We start from the raw sequence: 15,855 nt of genomic DNA, 5'->3' as shown, positions 1-15,855 counted from the left end.
ATTCCCTCTGACATTAGGAAAAGTCCACTGAGCTGCTCAAAGCTCCTTTTTTGGCTTTGAATTTGGAACATGGCAAAGAAAGGCTGAATGAGACTGAGAAATGTTTGATTCAGAGTGCGAGGCATCTTGTTTCACAGCTTTGCCAGTCTGTAGTCTCTGGGCCTGCCACTCCCCTTTCTCCTCATGACAGTTCACCTGTTGAACATGTCCAGCATAGTGTTCGGGATAACTGCAGTTGTCAAACGCGGCACACAGCGCTCCCTGCAGGCTAATGAGTGAGGGATAAGAAGAATGTTAATAGTTTGGATAATGCAAATAAACAGTTGAACATTTATTAATAAACATAATTCTCAATTGATTAGAAATAGTTATGTTTTTTTACTGAGGGGAACGTTTTGCCTGATTTCTTAAAATAATTACATTACGACATTTTCTGTATCTGCCAGTATACATGTTATTGGCAGTCCTTGCCTCTACAGATTAAACTAAAAAAGATTTCCACTGCAGCAAAATATAAATATTAAATAAATAATAATAATACAATAACCATAAAACAATCAAATTTAAATGTATTTAATAATTATTATCCAAAGTTTATTTTTGTATTTAAAAAAATACTTTGTAATGTTTTCAGATTACGTAAATTTGCAGTTATTCTCCACTGTTGATGCCTCCGAGTGGCAGTTTTCCTCAATTCTCAGTTCATTGCCATGTCTTGTTATTGTCAAAAGTGGTGCCTGTGTTTTTGTGCCTTTAGGTGTAAAGCACTTTCTTTGGTAACTTGTCTGTGCATATAAAGTAATATTTAAACAAAGTCTGACTTGATTGATTGATTGATTGATTGATTGATTGATTGATTGATTGATTGATTGGTTGAACCAGATTCCAATTAAGCATGAAATCCATCCCATCCATCCATTTTTTACCGCTTGTCCCTCTCGGGGTGCCGGGGTTTGCTGGAGCCTATCTCAGCTGCATTCGGGCGGAAGGCGGTGTAAACCCTGGACATGTCGCCACCTCATTGTAGGGCCAACACTGATAGACGATATTCACACTCACATTCACACAGTAAGGCCAGCCTTAGTGTGCCTGGATATTATGATGAATTAAAGAAACACGATATGACAAATAGTTAAGTTGTAAAAACCCATAAACTGTAATTCCATTCTTTTTGTACATAACCTCAAACAATATTAATATTTATTTGATCATCGGTACAGTGTATAATTTTACAAAATTACTAACATACTATAACCAAAAGTCCTATATATATATATATATATATATATATATATATATATATATTTTTTTTTTTTTTGGTCCCTCCATTTAAATGAATTAGTAAAAAAAAATGTTGGAAAGAAATAGTGGTTACCTCACATAGTGGTGGATGGTGGAGACAGGAAAAGGCTTTTATTGGTAGAAAACATTTTGGTACAAAAAGAGAAACCCAAATACTTATTATGGACCAATGCAATGAAACCACTAGAATTCAGGCAGACTGGATTGATTAATAAAGTGTATTGGCTTCCTCTGCACACACAACATTGCCTATCGACATAAAATTCCACATAGCGTAAGATTGTCTGTTAAACAAATCCATCCATCCATTTTCTACCGCTTATTCCCTTTCGGGGTCGCGGGGGGCGCTGGCGCCTATCTCAGCTACAATCGGGCGGAAGGCAGGGTACACCCTGGACAAGTCGCCACCTCATCGCAGGGCCAACACAGATAGACAGACAACATTCACACTCACATTCACACACTAGGGCCAATTTAGTGTTGCCAATCAACCTATCCCCAGGTGCATGTCTTTGGAAGTGGGAGGAAGCCGGAGTACCCGGAGGGAACCCACGCATTCACGGGGAGAACATGCAAACTCCACACAGAAAGATCCCGAGCCTGGATTTGAACCCAGGACTGCAGGAACTTCGTATTGTGAGGCAGACGCACTAACCCCTCTGCCACCGTGAAGCCCTGTTAAACAAATGTTGGACCAAAAATACAAAAAAGTATTTGTCTGGAGCCAGAAAAAATTAAAAGCCTACAGACGTCTTACAATAATGGCGACACATGATGGAAGTGTCTTTATTAGCTATAATTGCCTACTATCAAACTGACGGTGTGTCGCAGGCAGACACAAATCTTTGTTGACAGAAATTTTAAAATGTAATATTTATTGTACACATTTTTACAACATTGGAAAACATTTGTAAAACTGAGGCTTCTCAGAGGGTGAAATAACTCCTGGAAGTTACTGGCTCAGAATGGCCAAAAGCATAGATGTATATGTCCAAGTTGAGGAAACAGCATTTTTGCACATTATTACAGTCTTTGCAAGCTGGGTAACGTTTGCTGTGGTCTGGAACAACACGGCACACAAACAACTATTAGAAATGCTTGGTCCAGCTAACCGGGGAAGTTTTTTCAAATTGACTTTGAGTAAGCCGCCATTTCTGGCTCCAAGTTTCACATTTACAGCGTCAAAGTCAGGCAGACCTCACTCTCTTGACTTCCGTCTGCTCCAACACTTCACCTTTTTTTCGTGCTCGCCTCTAGAAGCAATAGTTCATCCTCCGTATATCCAGCTTTAAAAATATAAGGTTCTGAATCCTCATTTGTCCAAAAAATACTTGTCCTTGCTGTTTGTTGCCAAGTCTGCCATGATTAAAACAGGCGCGTGTTTGTTTCCGGAAGTAGGAACAAACATTTGTTCCCACGAAGGAGACAGAAATAAATGCGCAGAAGAAATTAGTTCCGGCAATGCTCAAAACAACCAAAATAAGGTAAATATTGTACATTTTACATATTGTTATGAATTTGTCTGGTGTTACATTATACATATACTTGCAGTGTGTGTATAAAAAGTTGATGGAGAGTTTTGAAGTTGTTTGACTCACATTAGCGGCATCTTCTAAGCGTTTTTTTTAAATCCTTTTAAAATTCCCCCAGGAAAAAGACATGTGTTCTTGTTCCTCATAATGATTGTGAACAATTAGCAAAATTCAGAAAAAAGTGCAGTTCCCCTTTAAGTCACAGGTGCCAAACTTAAGTCCCGGGTGCCAAACTTAAGTCCCGGGGCGGTATCTGGCCTGCCAAGTCATTTAAGGTGGCCTGTGAAAGCCTGGAATTTATATACGCCTTTTATTACCAAATGTATTCAACTTTCCATTTTGACAGAAATCAAAACACGTTTACAGCATGCAATTTCATATCTTTTAAATGGTAAATGGGTTGTACTTGTATAGCGCTTTTCTACCTTATTCAAAGCGCTTTGACACTATTTCCACATTCACCCATTCACACACTGATGGCGGGAGCTGCCATGCAAGGCGCTAACCAGGGCCCATCAGGAGAAGGGTGAAGTAGGGCTGGGCGATATATCGATATACACGATATATCGCAGGTTTGTCTCTGTATGATATAGAAAATGACTATATCGATATACACGATGTATCGCAGGTTTGTCTCTGTATGATATAGAAAATGACTATATCGTGATATTCGAGTATACGTTCTCACGCAGTTGTTGTTAGCTGCGGGCATTACAGGCTCTTCTCGCTCTTTCCACGCTCTCCTTATCACAGACAAGCGCACCTTCTTACATACGTCACATACGTATACGCTCTCGCGGAGCAGAGAGGTAGCATCATGGGTAACGTTAGCTGTGATGCTAGCAGAGCCGTGCGAGTGGTAATACGAGAGAACGAAGGTGCGAATGAAGAAAGAACTAATTCCCCCAAAAAACAGCAGGGGGTCCATCGTCTGGTGGTGGTTTGGCTTCAAGTGGGAATATGTTGAACAGACAACCATAATTTGTCAAGTGTGGGCCAAATGCGTTGCTACCAAAACTAACATTACTGCTAATATGTAGCATCATTTGAAAAGTCACCTGCTAGAAAATGAAGAGTGTTTGAAACTCTGCATGTCAAAATCTCTGTTCGGTGCCACACCAACAAAATGCCGAGACAAACATTTCCACATCAATGCCGTATGAAAAAAATAGTCAACAGAATTAAATAACGTCTCTAGTAACCTACCACATAGCGAAGGACGAACACTATTTGATTTCTTATTATGCAGCTCATTTTTATTTGACACTTAAAATTTCTCTGACAATCTTGTACTTTCGGTTTTGGAAATGACATGAACGTCTAGGCCGTTGCTTAATAACTGTTTAAAAAATACAGTTTTGGTCAATTAATTTAATTGGGATTTCCTTCTCTGCATGAAGATTAAAATTAGCATATATTAATGCAGTATGAGCAATAATGTTTTAATGTAGACACAGAATCATCTTACTGCTGTGATTATATGTATCAAGTGTTAATTCAAGGCCAAGGCAAAATATCGAGATATATATCGTGTATCGCAATATGGCCTAAAAATATTGAGATATTAAAAAAAGGCCATATCGCCCAGCCCTAGGATGAAGTGTCTTGCTCTATGACTCAATGGATGTGACTAGGATGGTAGAAGGTGGGGATTGAACAAGTAACCCTCAGATTACTGGCACGGCCACTCTCCCAACTTCACCACGCTGTCCCCAATTATTTGTTGCAATATTAAACTCTACTTAATATTGCACAAATACTATGTTGTCATACATTCCAAAAAGTTTATGTTGTTGAAAGGAAAAAACGTGTTTAAATATGGGCTTGACTCAAGATTTTTAAGCAAGTTACCCATCAAAGTGTGCACTGTAAAAATAATGGGAAGAAACTGGTAGCTTATTTTCCATAATTTCACCGTAAAAATCACAAAAAATGTGGAATCGTTTTTCCATTTACGATAAACACAACAGCCACAGTTTTTACGGTAAAATCAGTGGAACTGTTTTTGCTTTTTCATTTATATGCTGTAAAAATCATTGTACATTTTATGGTAATATATTGGCAACTGAGTTGTCAGGTTTTTTTTTTGTTTTTTTTACTGTAAAATCAACAGGTAATATTTACAGTGTATGTAAAATGTGTATAATTGATAAATAATTGTGTAACAATATCATGAGGTAATTCATATTTATGTATATTACTCTCTGTTACAATCAGCCTTTTGAGGGCGGCCATAACTACAATGTGGCCCTCAATGAAAACAAGTTTGACACCCATGCTTTAAGTTATATATTTATTTCTGGGTGTTCCGGGTAATGATACTAACATGAGTCCCACAGTTTTGTCCCAAGGTGACTGGTAAGAATGCTGATCACCTTGGGAGCTTGTTGCCAGTGACTGACTGGCACTCCTTCCTTCCCTCGCGTCCAACTCAGCTGCTAAACCACGCTAGAATATTCTACCATGCTTTGGAAAGCACTTAACCAACCTCCACGATGCCACGGATGACCGTCTTGATTGAGTGCCAATGCAGTATGTCGAAACATTCCCTCTTTGTGTAGCAAAGCAGTTAAAGCTGAAATTATATGACTTGCTGTGGAAGCTGCGAAGCAGACAGTGTGAATTACTACATCACAGCTGCAAGCAAAGCAGATGGAAATTTCCTCTGGAGCTCTGCATGCGTATAAGCGGACACAAGGTGGTGTGTGCTTTCAGGCATTTATCAATGTGTGTGTATACACAACCTGTATGTGACGTCTACCAGTGCTGAAATACACATTTAATACCTTTTTTTTTATCCCACATTTTTGCATTTGGACCCGCAACTGCTGTACATGCACACCTGTCCACTGCATTCCAGCAGTTGGAAGTGGGTTTGCTTTAGTCACAGGCTGTACTGACGCCTTGAGTGGAAATAACCCCCCCCCCAATGGCTGTGAATTACACAAATACACATCAGATGGAATAATGGCAGAATCCCTGTCGAGGCCTTCTGCAAACAGAGCTCCACACACAGCTTGTATCCACAGTGCAAGAAGAAGAAGTAGTATTAATAATAATAGCCTGGTCTTTTCCATTCTTGGGCCTACAGTGTGGCAAAAAAGTATTCAGTCAGCCTCTGATTGTGCAAGTTCTCCCACTTAAAATGATGACAGAGGTCTGTAATTTTCTTCATAGGTACACTTCAACTGTGAGGGACAGAATGTGGAAAAAAAATCGAGGAATTTACGTTGTAGGAATTTTGAAGAATTTATTTGTAAATTATGGCGGAAAATAAGTATTTGGTCAACCATTCAAAGCTCTCACTGATGGAAGGAGGTTTTGGCTCAAAATCTGACGATACATGGCCCCATTCATTCTTTCCTTAACACGGATCAATCGTCCTGTCCCCTTAGCAGAAAAACAGCCCCAAAGCATGATGTTTCCACCCCCATGCTTCACAGTAAGAATGGTGTTCTTGGGATGCAACTCAGTATTCTTCTTCCTCCAAACACGACGAGTTGAGTTCATACCAAAAAGTTCTATTTTGGTTTCATCTGACCAGATGACATTCTCCCATGTGCTCTCTGGCAAACTTCAAACGGGCCTGGACATGCACTGGCTTAAGCAGGGGACACGTCTGGCACTGCAGGATTTGATTCCCTGTTGGCGTAGTGTGCTACTGATGGTAACCTTTTGTTACTTGGGTCCCAGCTCTCTGCAGGTCATTCACCAGGTCCCCCCGTGTGGTTCTGGGTTGATTTTTTTTTCACACCAAGCTGCTTACCTATTGTAGTGTCTCTCTTCCCAGTCTGGTGCAGGTCTACAATTCTTTTACTGGTGTCCTTCGACAGCTCTTTGGTCTTGGCCATAGTGGAGTTTGGAGTCTGACTGTTTGAGGCCGTGGACAGGACAGGTGTCCTTTATACAGATAACGAGTTCAAACAAATGCCATTAATACAGGTAACGAGTGGAGGACAGAAGAGCTTCTTAAAGAAAAAGTTACAGGTCTGTGAGAGCCAGAGATCTTCCTTGTTTGAAGTGACCAAATACTTATTTTCCACCATAATTTACAAATTAATTCTTAAGAATTCCTACAATGTGAATTCCTGGATTTTTTTTTCACATTCTGTCTGTTACAGTTGAAGTGTACCTATGATGAAAATTACAGACCTCTGTCATCATTTTAAGTGGGAGAACTTGCACAATCGGTGGCTGACTAAATACTTTTTTGCCCCACTGTATCTCTCATCTTGGACAAAACTTTCAGAATCAAAAGGTCATGTTGTGTATTTTCTCTTGTCGTGCCTGTTGCCCTCTTTCTGAGACCAACACAATCCTTGTTTTGTTCAAGAGAAATGCTAGGTTGTTAGCACTTGGACTCTGCAGAGGCGACCCACAGACTCCCCCCGTTGTTCTGCTTTTGCTTTTCTTTTCAAAGATTTGGTTTGTTCACTGTCTCCGTTTGCTAACAGTGACATATTATTGGATGTTCTTCTGCTTCTTTGTGTAGTTCGTGGTCATTTCCATAGTGATGTCGTGTTGTGGAAGCCATTGTCTTTTTTTATACTGCTGTACTGTTTTGACCAGATTGAAAGGCAGGGCGGCTTGTATTCAGTGCCAAGATATATATGTATATATGTGTGTATGTATATATATATATATATGCATGTGTGTGTGTATATATATGTATATATATATATATATATGTGTGTGTGTGTGTGTGTGTGTGTGTGTGTGTGTGTGTATATGTATATACATATAAGTATATATGTAAATCGTATACATACATAACGTACACAACACGATACATCCAAACCAGGTAGTCCATGGATTACGATTATTTTTCTCCAACTCCACACTATACACAGAATTAGGGTTGCGCCATATATCAAATATAAATGACATCAATTTGTCCGTTAAAAGAGCTTTTAATACTCTCGTCATATCATGATAATGCATGTTGATTATACCAATATCCGACAAATATCAAAACAGAGGCAATATCCTTACTCTCAAACTGTCTGCTAATGTTTCTCCACAGTGCAGTTTCTAAATCAATCATTCCCTTCTCCATGACGGAAAACTCTGTTTCTTGCAACTTTCATTATCACTGAAGGACTAGAAGAGAATGAATAACAAAACTTGCTACACAACACTGTAGTAGGATACAAAAAAGCAGAGCGGACCGCTTAGCTAGAGTTCTTGAATTTGAACAGAGGTAGTCGGATTGATTAAACGGACAGTAACGCTACCAAATATAGTTTCAGTATATTGTTGAAACTACAGTGATTAGATAAATATGTTTTATTATTACGTTTTCTGTAAATTTTTGTTATGTCTTAGAAACTCAGGAAATAAGAGCAAATAGTAGTTTTGCTTTTGTTTAGTAATTTTGTTCTATTGAATTTGTTATAAATGTTGTATGTAATGAAATCAAAAATGGAAATAAATCATTCATCCATTAATTCTTATACTACCATCCTGTGTTTTTGTCAAATTACAGTTGTGATCAAAAATGTAATCACTTAAGAATCCTGAAGATTTTAAGTATGAGCAGTGGTATGACCAGTACTGCCCCTGTAACGAGTACTTGGTATTGATAATTTGATCCATATTCAAATTTGAAGTATCACCCAAAACTAATGTGAAGTATACAAACAGAAGAACACATGTTAATTACATTTGAACATAGGTGTAGATAGAACGATATTAAAACAGAAAGTAATCAGATATGAACAATATATTAACAAGTACATTATTAATAGTTTTGAGAAAATTAGGCAATTGGAAATGATGCCATGCATACATCTGCAACTAAATTAGGAGCGTTTTAAATGTTTCACATTATAAGTTTTTTATATTGGTCGATATCAATAATTATTGATATTTATTACGACCTATGGAAAGTATAGACAAGGAGAAAATATATAAAATGAGAACATTTTTATTTAAAATATAACCTTACTCTGATTATAATCCCCTCACCTATTAAATAACAAAGTAAATGAAATGTCAATACAACAATGGAAAACAGTCAAACAATCAATGTAAACAAAATTCTAAAATCACAATAAACACTTAACCATAACCTGTCTAAATTGAGGTGCAAAAATAAAGACTATGCAAGAAATGCTTAATAAAGTGTAACAAAATAGTGCAAAGTGTGAAAATGTAAACATATACAAACCTGAGATTAACTAATTTTGGCAGGTGTACTGCCAGGGAGTTATGTGGTTTGTGTAACATTTCATTTGGTCTGTTATTCCTATTTACATATGGAAATACATTTATGTTATGCAGTTATTATTAATTTAAATATTATTGGACCAAATCATTATTTTAATGTTGCACATCACACCAGCTCTCAAATCCCTTCACTGGCTTCCTGTTCCATTCAGGATTGAATTCAAAATCTCCCTACTAACTCACCAGTGCCTCCATGGAAATGCCCCCCTCTACCTCAAGGAATTGCTCACCCTTAAATCCTCCACACGACACCTCCGCTGCGGACAGGCTAACCTCCTCCAACCTCCACGGACAAAGCTTCTAACAATGGGAGACCGGGCTTTCTGGTCCGCTGCTCCCAGTCTGTGGAACGCTCTCCCTGACCACCTGAGGGCACCTCAGACTGTGGGTGCTTTTAAAAAAGGCTTAAAAACCCATCTTTAAAAAAAAGCCTTTTTATAGACATGCATGCTGGTTCTAGCTATTGGGCTGTTTTTTAGTTTTATATTTCATTTATTTTTATTATCTTTTTACTATTATTATTATTATTACTATTTTTTACACTGTGGCACTTAGAGGTTGTTTGCTCAACGTAAAGTGCTTTTTTACAAATAAAATATATTATTATTATTATTTGTTATTTTTTGTTATCTATTTTAATTACACAGTCCTGCACTTTAGTTCCTACCTGTTTCCGTACATTCAAATAGGGAAAGGACGTGGGTTGAAAAGAAAAGATGGACTATAATCCGTTCAAAAAAGTACTGTGGAGGTGACTTTCCTTGTTTTATTAACAATTTATTTGCTCTCTTCAGCAGTCATTTGTAATTTCTCTTCTTACTCCATGCAGAGAATTAACAGCGAGACAACAAGATGGTGCAACTAAAGTGGTAGTTGATACTGTTAAGCAATTGGCTGATTAGCGTGTCCCTCTAATTACTCACAGATCCCTTCCTGTTTCCAAACCTTGACTGCCTTTGTTCATGCAACCAACCTTGCTTCACTCTTTCCAGTTTCTTCTGACCAACAACATTTACAGTACCGTATATTTCGGATTATAAATCGCTTCGGAGTATAAATCGCATCGGCCGAAAATGCAGAATAAAGAAGGAAAAAAACATACATACGTCGCACTGGAGTATAAGTCGCATTTTTGGGGGAAATTTATCTGATAAAATCCAACACCAAGAATAGACATTTGAAAGGCAATTTAAAATAAATAAAGAATAGTGAACAATAGGCTGAATAAGTGTACGTTATATGACGCATAAATAACCAACGGAGAACGTGCATGGTATGTTCGTAACGTATTATGGTAAGAGTCATTCAAATAACTATAACATATAGAACATGCTATACGTTTACTAAACAATCTGTCACTCCTAATCGATAAATCCGATGAAATCGAAATCTTCTTCCTCGATGTCGCTTCTAAACAACTCCAACTCCTCTTGTTGTTTTCTGCTGCATATTTCACTACGTCCAGCTTGTAATCTGCAGTAAGTGATTTCCTTTTCGGTCCAATTTTTGTTCAACCCTTCTCAATTTTTATAAGTTACCGCCAACGATGAAATTATCCACTTTAATAGCTACGGCAGTAGCATATAGCAGTTAGAATTCCATGACCCACAATGCACTTCTGCCATGACCCTCCCCCGCCGAATTATTATTGGTTGACGTGTATGTGACGATTGCTGACGTGCGTGTGACAATTACTGACATTTTCTTCGTCTCTTCCGCGAATGAGATAAAAAATATTATTTGATATTGTGTAATCTGCAGTACATGATTTCGGTGCCATTTTCGTTCAGCCCTTCTCAGTTTTTATAAGTTACCGCCAACAATGAAATGATTCATTTTAATAGCTACGGCAGTAGCATATAGCATATAGCAGTTAGCATTCCATGAACCACAATGCACTTCTGCCATGACCCTCCCCCGCCAAATTCTCATTGGTTGACGTGTATGTGACGATTGCTGACGTGTGTGTGACGATTGCTGACATTTTGTTCGTCTCTTCCGCGAATGAGATAAATAATATTATTTGATATTTTACGGTAATGTGTTAATATTTTCACACATAAGTCGCTCCGAAGTATATGTCGCACCCATGGCCAAACTATGAAAAAAACTGCAACTTATAGTCCAAAAAATACGGTATATACTGTATATCAAACGTTTTATGGAATACGTTTTTTTATTGATATTGATTACGTGTTTATCATGATATATATTATTGTTTTTTCAGCCCAGCCCAGCCCTACCTACAGCACAGTATGGCTGATCCAACTATTTAAATGTTTTGTCACGTTATAATTCCTCATATCAACCTGATAATTATCATGTACCCCAAGCCCTTATACAGTATATTACCAAGTGTATGATGCCCGATGAGAAACATTATGGTTGTCTACAACCATGGACTTGTAGTCTCACTAATCAAGTGTAAAATCCCTAAATCCTAATTCTTCATCTTCGAAAGACTTCCAACTCAGCAGGCGTGGTTGGATGAGTTGAAGATGAACATCAGCCTCAGTGACCTCTGACCTCACAAATAAACCTCCAAAAAATCCTCCAGGACACTAAAGAAAAAGAGTGACATTTCCAGTTCTTGTCCTTGTTCTTGCCTGATTGATGGTCGCATGGTGCATATATATTTAGACAGCAAAAAAAAATGTATTGCCTTATTCTCCCGTGTAAATAAGTATAAACTGCTTCCTGCTTGACATCCCATCAGATCTAATCTACTTTCTCCTCTCCTCTGCACAGGTACTGCTTCATCGTGACGCTTGGGTACTTGATAGTGTGTCAGGTCACACGCGTCTACGTGTTTGATTACGGCATGTACTCTGCAGATTTTACTGGGTAAGTGTGCCAAGGCTGACGTTGCAAAACGGCAAACGATAATTAAAAGTTTGTGGAGTCTTGGTTCAACTCAGCTGTGTGCCAGCTCAACACAAATATGTCACACTGATCGGCGCCCTCTGCAGACGCTCGCTTTCGGTTCTCTCTCCTCCACCCTTTTTTTTTTGGTGACAATTCAAGCAGACTGCTTGCACTCTCAGCAGGGTGGGGGTGGGTAGTTGCTAGGCAACCTAATCAAACCAATACCGCCTGTTGGAGAGCAGAAATTTCACTCTTTCATCTACTCATGTTGTCTTGTCCTTTTTTATTGATTTAAAAATATTGCATTCTTTGCCCAAATTTCACTGCCCCCTGTCTTTTGTTATGTGTAAGATTAATATTGTTTAGCATCGATCTGAAATTATTTTGAGAAAATATACAATTTAGGAGTGTGAAACTTCGGGCACCTAACGTTTTGATCCAATTCCTGAGGTGACGATTTGATTCAGAATTATTTCTTGATTTAACCTGATTCTCGACTCAAATCAATTTTCGCAATGTCTTATTTGCTATTGTATTTATGATTAAACTTTTTCAAAACAGGTTATAGGTAGAAAATGATTCTCCATTGAAAGGCCCAAAAACATTTTTTAAAATTGATTCCCATTACAAAAAAAAAAAAAATGTAAATAATAAAAATTGGAATTTGTTCAGAATTGGAGGCAGCAGAGTGAAACAGGGGTTAGTGCATGTGCCATACGAAGGTCCTGAGTTCAATCCCGGGCTTGGGATCTTTCTGTGTTGAGTTTGCATGTTCTCCCCGTGAATGCGTGGGTTCCCTCCGGGTACTCCGGCTTCCTCCAAAGACATGCACCTGGATATAGGTTGATTGGCAACACTAAAATGGTCCCTAGTGTGTGAATGTGAGTGGGAATGTTGTCTGTCTATCTGTGTTATCCCTGCGATGAGGTGGCGACTTGTCCAGGGTGTACCCCGCCTTCCGCCCGAATGCAGCTGAGATAGGCTCCAGCGACCCCGAACGGAACACGTTGTAGGAAAATGGATGGACGGATGGATGGATAATAGAAGTCTAAATAATCTGTCAGGGTAATGTTGTTGTCTTAGTGAATCCTTTAAGTGTTTAATCACTGAAAACCTAAATATTCAACTGTAAAAAGAAGTTAACCACTGCAATATGTAAAATGTAAAAATGGTCTCTCCTCACAAAGACCAATGTAAGCGGTAGTAACCAGAACCAAAAAGAGGACACTATTAATTGTTAGTTATTTTACCCCATCTTTATGTTTGGAAAAGTGTATTATAATAATTATTATTATTAATATTAAGTAATCTCTTGTAAGTAATGTTGTGTCCCGACAGACGCACGCAGAGATCGACGCTCCCTTTTCAACGTTATTACTGTCCGTACGCGCCAATATTAGCCCTCGTAACACCGCCATTAGCGCAAGGCTAAGCTAGCTAGTAGCCACAACAACAACACAGCACTTCCTCTATATCAGGGGTAGGGAACCTATGGCTCTAGAGCCAGATGTGGCTCTTTTGATGACTGCATCTGGCTCTCAGATAAATCTTAGCTGAAATTGCTTAACACGATAAGTAATGAATAATTCCGCTGGTATTCACAGTTTAAAAAATAACGTTCAAAATATAAAACATTCTCATGCATTTTCATCCATCCATCCGATTTCTACCGCACCTGTTCAAGAAGTTGGATTAATGGTAAGAAGTATTTTATTTATATTTGGTTAGCCTCAGAATAACAATGTTATTAAAAAGAATAAGAGACTTATTATACTCTAAACATGTTGGTCTTTCTTAAAAATTCAAGCAAATAGTTGTATTTAATGTTTAAAAAAAAAATTATATGGCTCTCACGGAAATACTTTTAAAAATATTTGGCTTGTATGGCTCTCAGCCAAAAAGGTTCCCGACCCCTGCTCTATATGCATCAATTACAGCAAGCAAGGTTGCATTCACAAACCCCTGAAATGATCATCGTCAATACTTTAAAAGTCACTTTTCGCACATTCTCTACATTCTGTATTGCTGCAATAATTATGACAATTTGTTCAAGACTTTATTTCAACCAATCAATCAATCAATCAATGTTTAATTATATAGCCCTAAATCACAAGTGCCTCAAAGGGCTGCACAAACCACAACATCCTCGGTAGGGCCCACATAAGGGCAAGGAAAAACTTACCCCAGTGGGACGTCGACCATGATGACTATGAGAAACCTTGGAGAGGACCACATATGTGGGCAACCCCCCACCCCCTAGGAGACCGAAAGCAATGGATGTCGAGCGGATCTAACATGATATTGTGAAAGTCCAATCCATAGTGGATCTAACGTAACCGTGAGAATCAAGTCCAAAGTGGATCCAATATAGTAGCGAGAGTCCCATCCAAAGTGGAGCCAGCAGGAAAGCATCCCAAGCGGAGGCGGATCAGCAGCGCAGAGATGTCCCCAACCGATACACAGGCGAGCGGTCCATCTTGGGTCCCGACTCTGGACAAGCGGTCCATCCTGGGTCACGATTTTGGACAGCCAGTACTTCATCCATGGCCACCGGACCGGACCCCCTCCACAAGGGAGGGGGGGGGACATAGGAGAAAAAGAAAAGAAACGGCAGATCAACTGGTCTAAAAAGGGGGTCTATTTAAAGGCTAGAGTATACAAATGAGTTTTAAGATGAGACTTAAATGCCTCTACTGAGGTAGCATCTCGAACTGTTACCGGGATGGCATTCCAGAGTACTGGAGCCCGAACAGAAAACGCTCGATAGCCTGCAGACTTTTTTTGGGCTCTGGGAATCACTAATAAGCCGGAGTCCTTTGAACGCAGATTTCTTGCCGGGACATATGGTACAATACAATCGGCAAGATAGGCTGGAGCTAGACCGAGTAGTATTTTATATGTAAGTAGTAAAACCTTAAAGTCACATCTTAAGTTGTCCCTTCTTTATTAAATATGTGTTTCAACATTATGAGAGCCCTCTAGACAAGAAACAACACCCTTTAGTCACTTGTACACTCTTTTAATACAATATAGTAATCCTGCCTGAGGCTGAGCCAATGAGTGACCAACATGCTGAACAATGCACTCTGATTGGTTTGGTCTCTTCTAGTGGCCAATACTACTGTCATACAGTATTGATCATTTCAGTTTTTTTAGCCATTTCATGTTTGAAAATGCTTAACTTAGAACCAAAACAATTGTAGAATATGTTTTAAAACATATACATATACATCCAAAATAAATCTGCCATGTAGTGAAGCCGCAACATTTGAAGCACGACGTGGCGAGGGACGACGGTACTTTATATTTGAATGTGTTACCCAGTAAGTTATGTAATTGTAGTATTCCAATTACTAATCATGTTGAATGTCATAAAATCCCATAAAAATATAGTTTTTGTACAAAAGTTTGCATGTTATCGATTTTTTTAAGTACCGGCACAGTTTAAGCACTAGCATCGATTTTCAAGTACCCACTTGGTACTAAATGGGTTCAAATGTAAACGATACTAATCCCTAGTTGTCATATAAATAAATAAATAAATGGGTTTTACTTGTATAGCGCTTTTCTACCTTCAAGGTACTCAAAGCGCTTTGACACTACTTCCACATTTACCCATTCACACACACATTCACACACTGATGGAGGGAGCTGCCATGCAAGGCGCTAACCAGCACCCATCAGGAGCAAGGGTGAAGTGTCTTGCTCAGGACACAACGGACATGACAAGGTTGGTACTAGGTGGGGATTGAACCAGGGACCCTGGGGGTTGCGCACGGCCACTCTCCCACTGTGCCACGCCGTCCCTATTATAATATAATAAATAAATAATAATATATATAAATAATATAATAAATACATAAAAACCTTAGACTTGTACTTAGACTTAGACAAACGTTATTGATCCACAAGGGAAATTGTATTACAG

At 38.6% G+C, this 15,855-nt stretch overlaps 1 protein-coding gene across 1 annotated transcript in view; it reads left to right on the top strand.

Moving 5' to 3' along the window:
- Positions 1–15,855, top strand: part of LOC133550235 (lysophospholipid acyltransferase 2-like) — a 111,971-nt gene that overhangs the window by 75,212 nt on the left and 20,904 nt on the right. Inside the window, exon 4 of the mRNA XM_061896400.1 lies at positions 11,811–11,906. Within this exon, the coding sequence (XP_061752384.1) occupies positions 11,811–11,906 (96 nt within the window). The remainder of the gene's footprint in view (positions 1–11,810; positions 11,907–15,855) is intronic.

Source organism: Nerophis ophidion, linkage group LG03 (genome assembly GCF_033978795.1).
Source record: "Nerophis ophidion isolate RoL-2023_Sa linkage group LG03, RoL_Noph_v1.0, whole genome shotgun sequence".
NCBI lineage: Eukaryota > Metazoa > Chordata > Actinopteri > Syngnathiformes > Syngnathidae > Nerophis > Nerophis ophidion.
The sequence above is the reverse complement of the archived record's forward strand: the minus strand, read 5'-3'. Positions and strand labels throughout refer to the sequence as shown.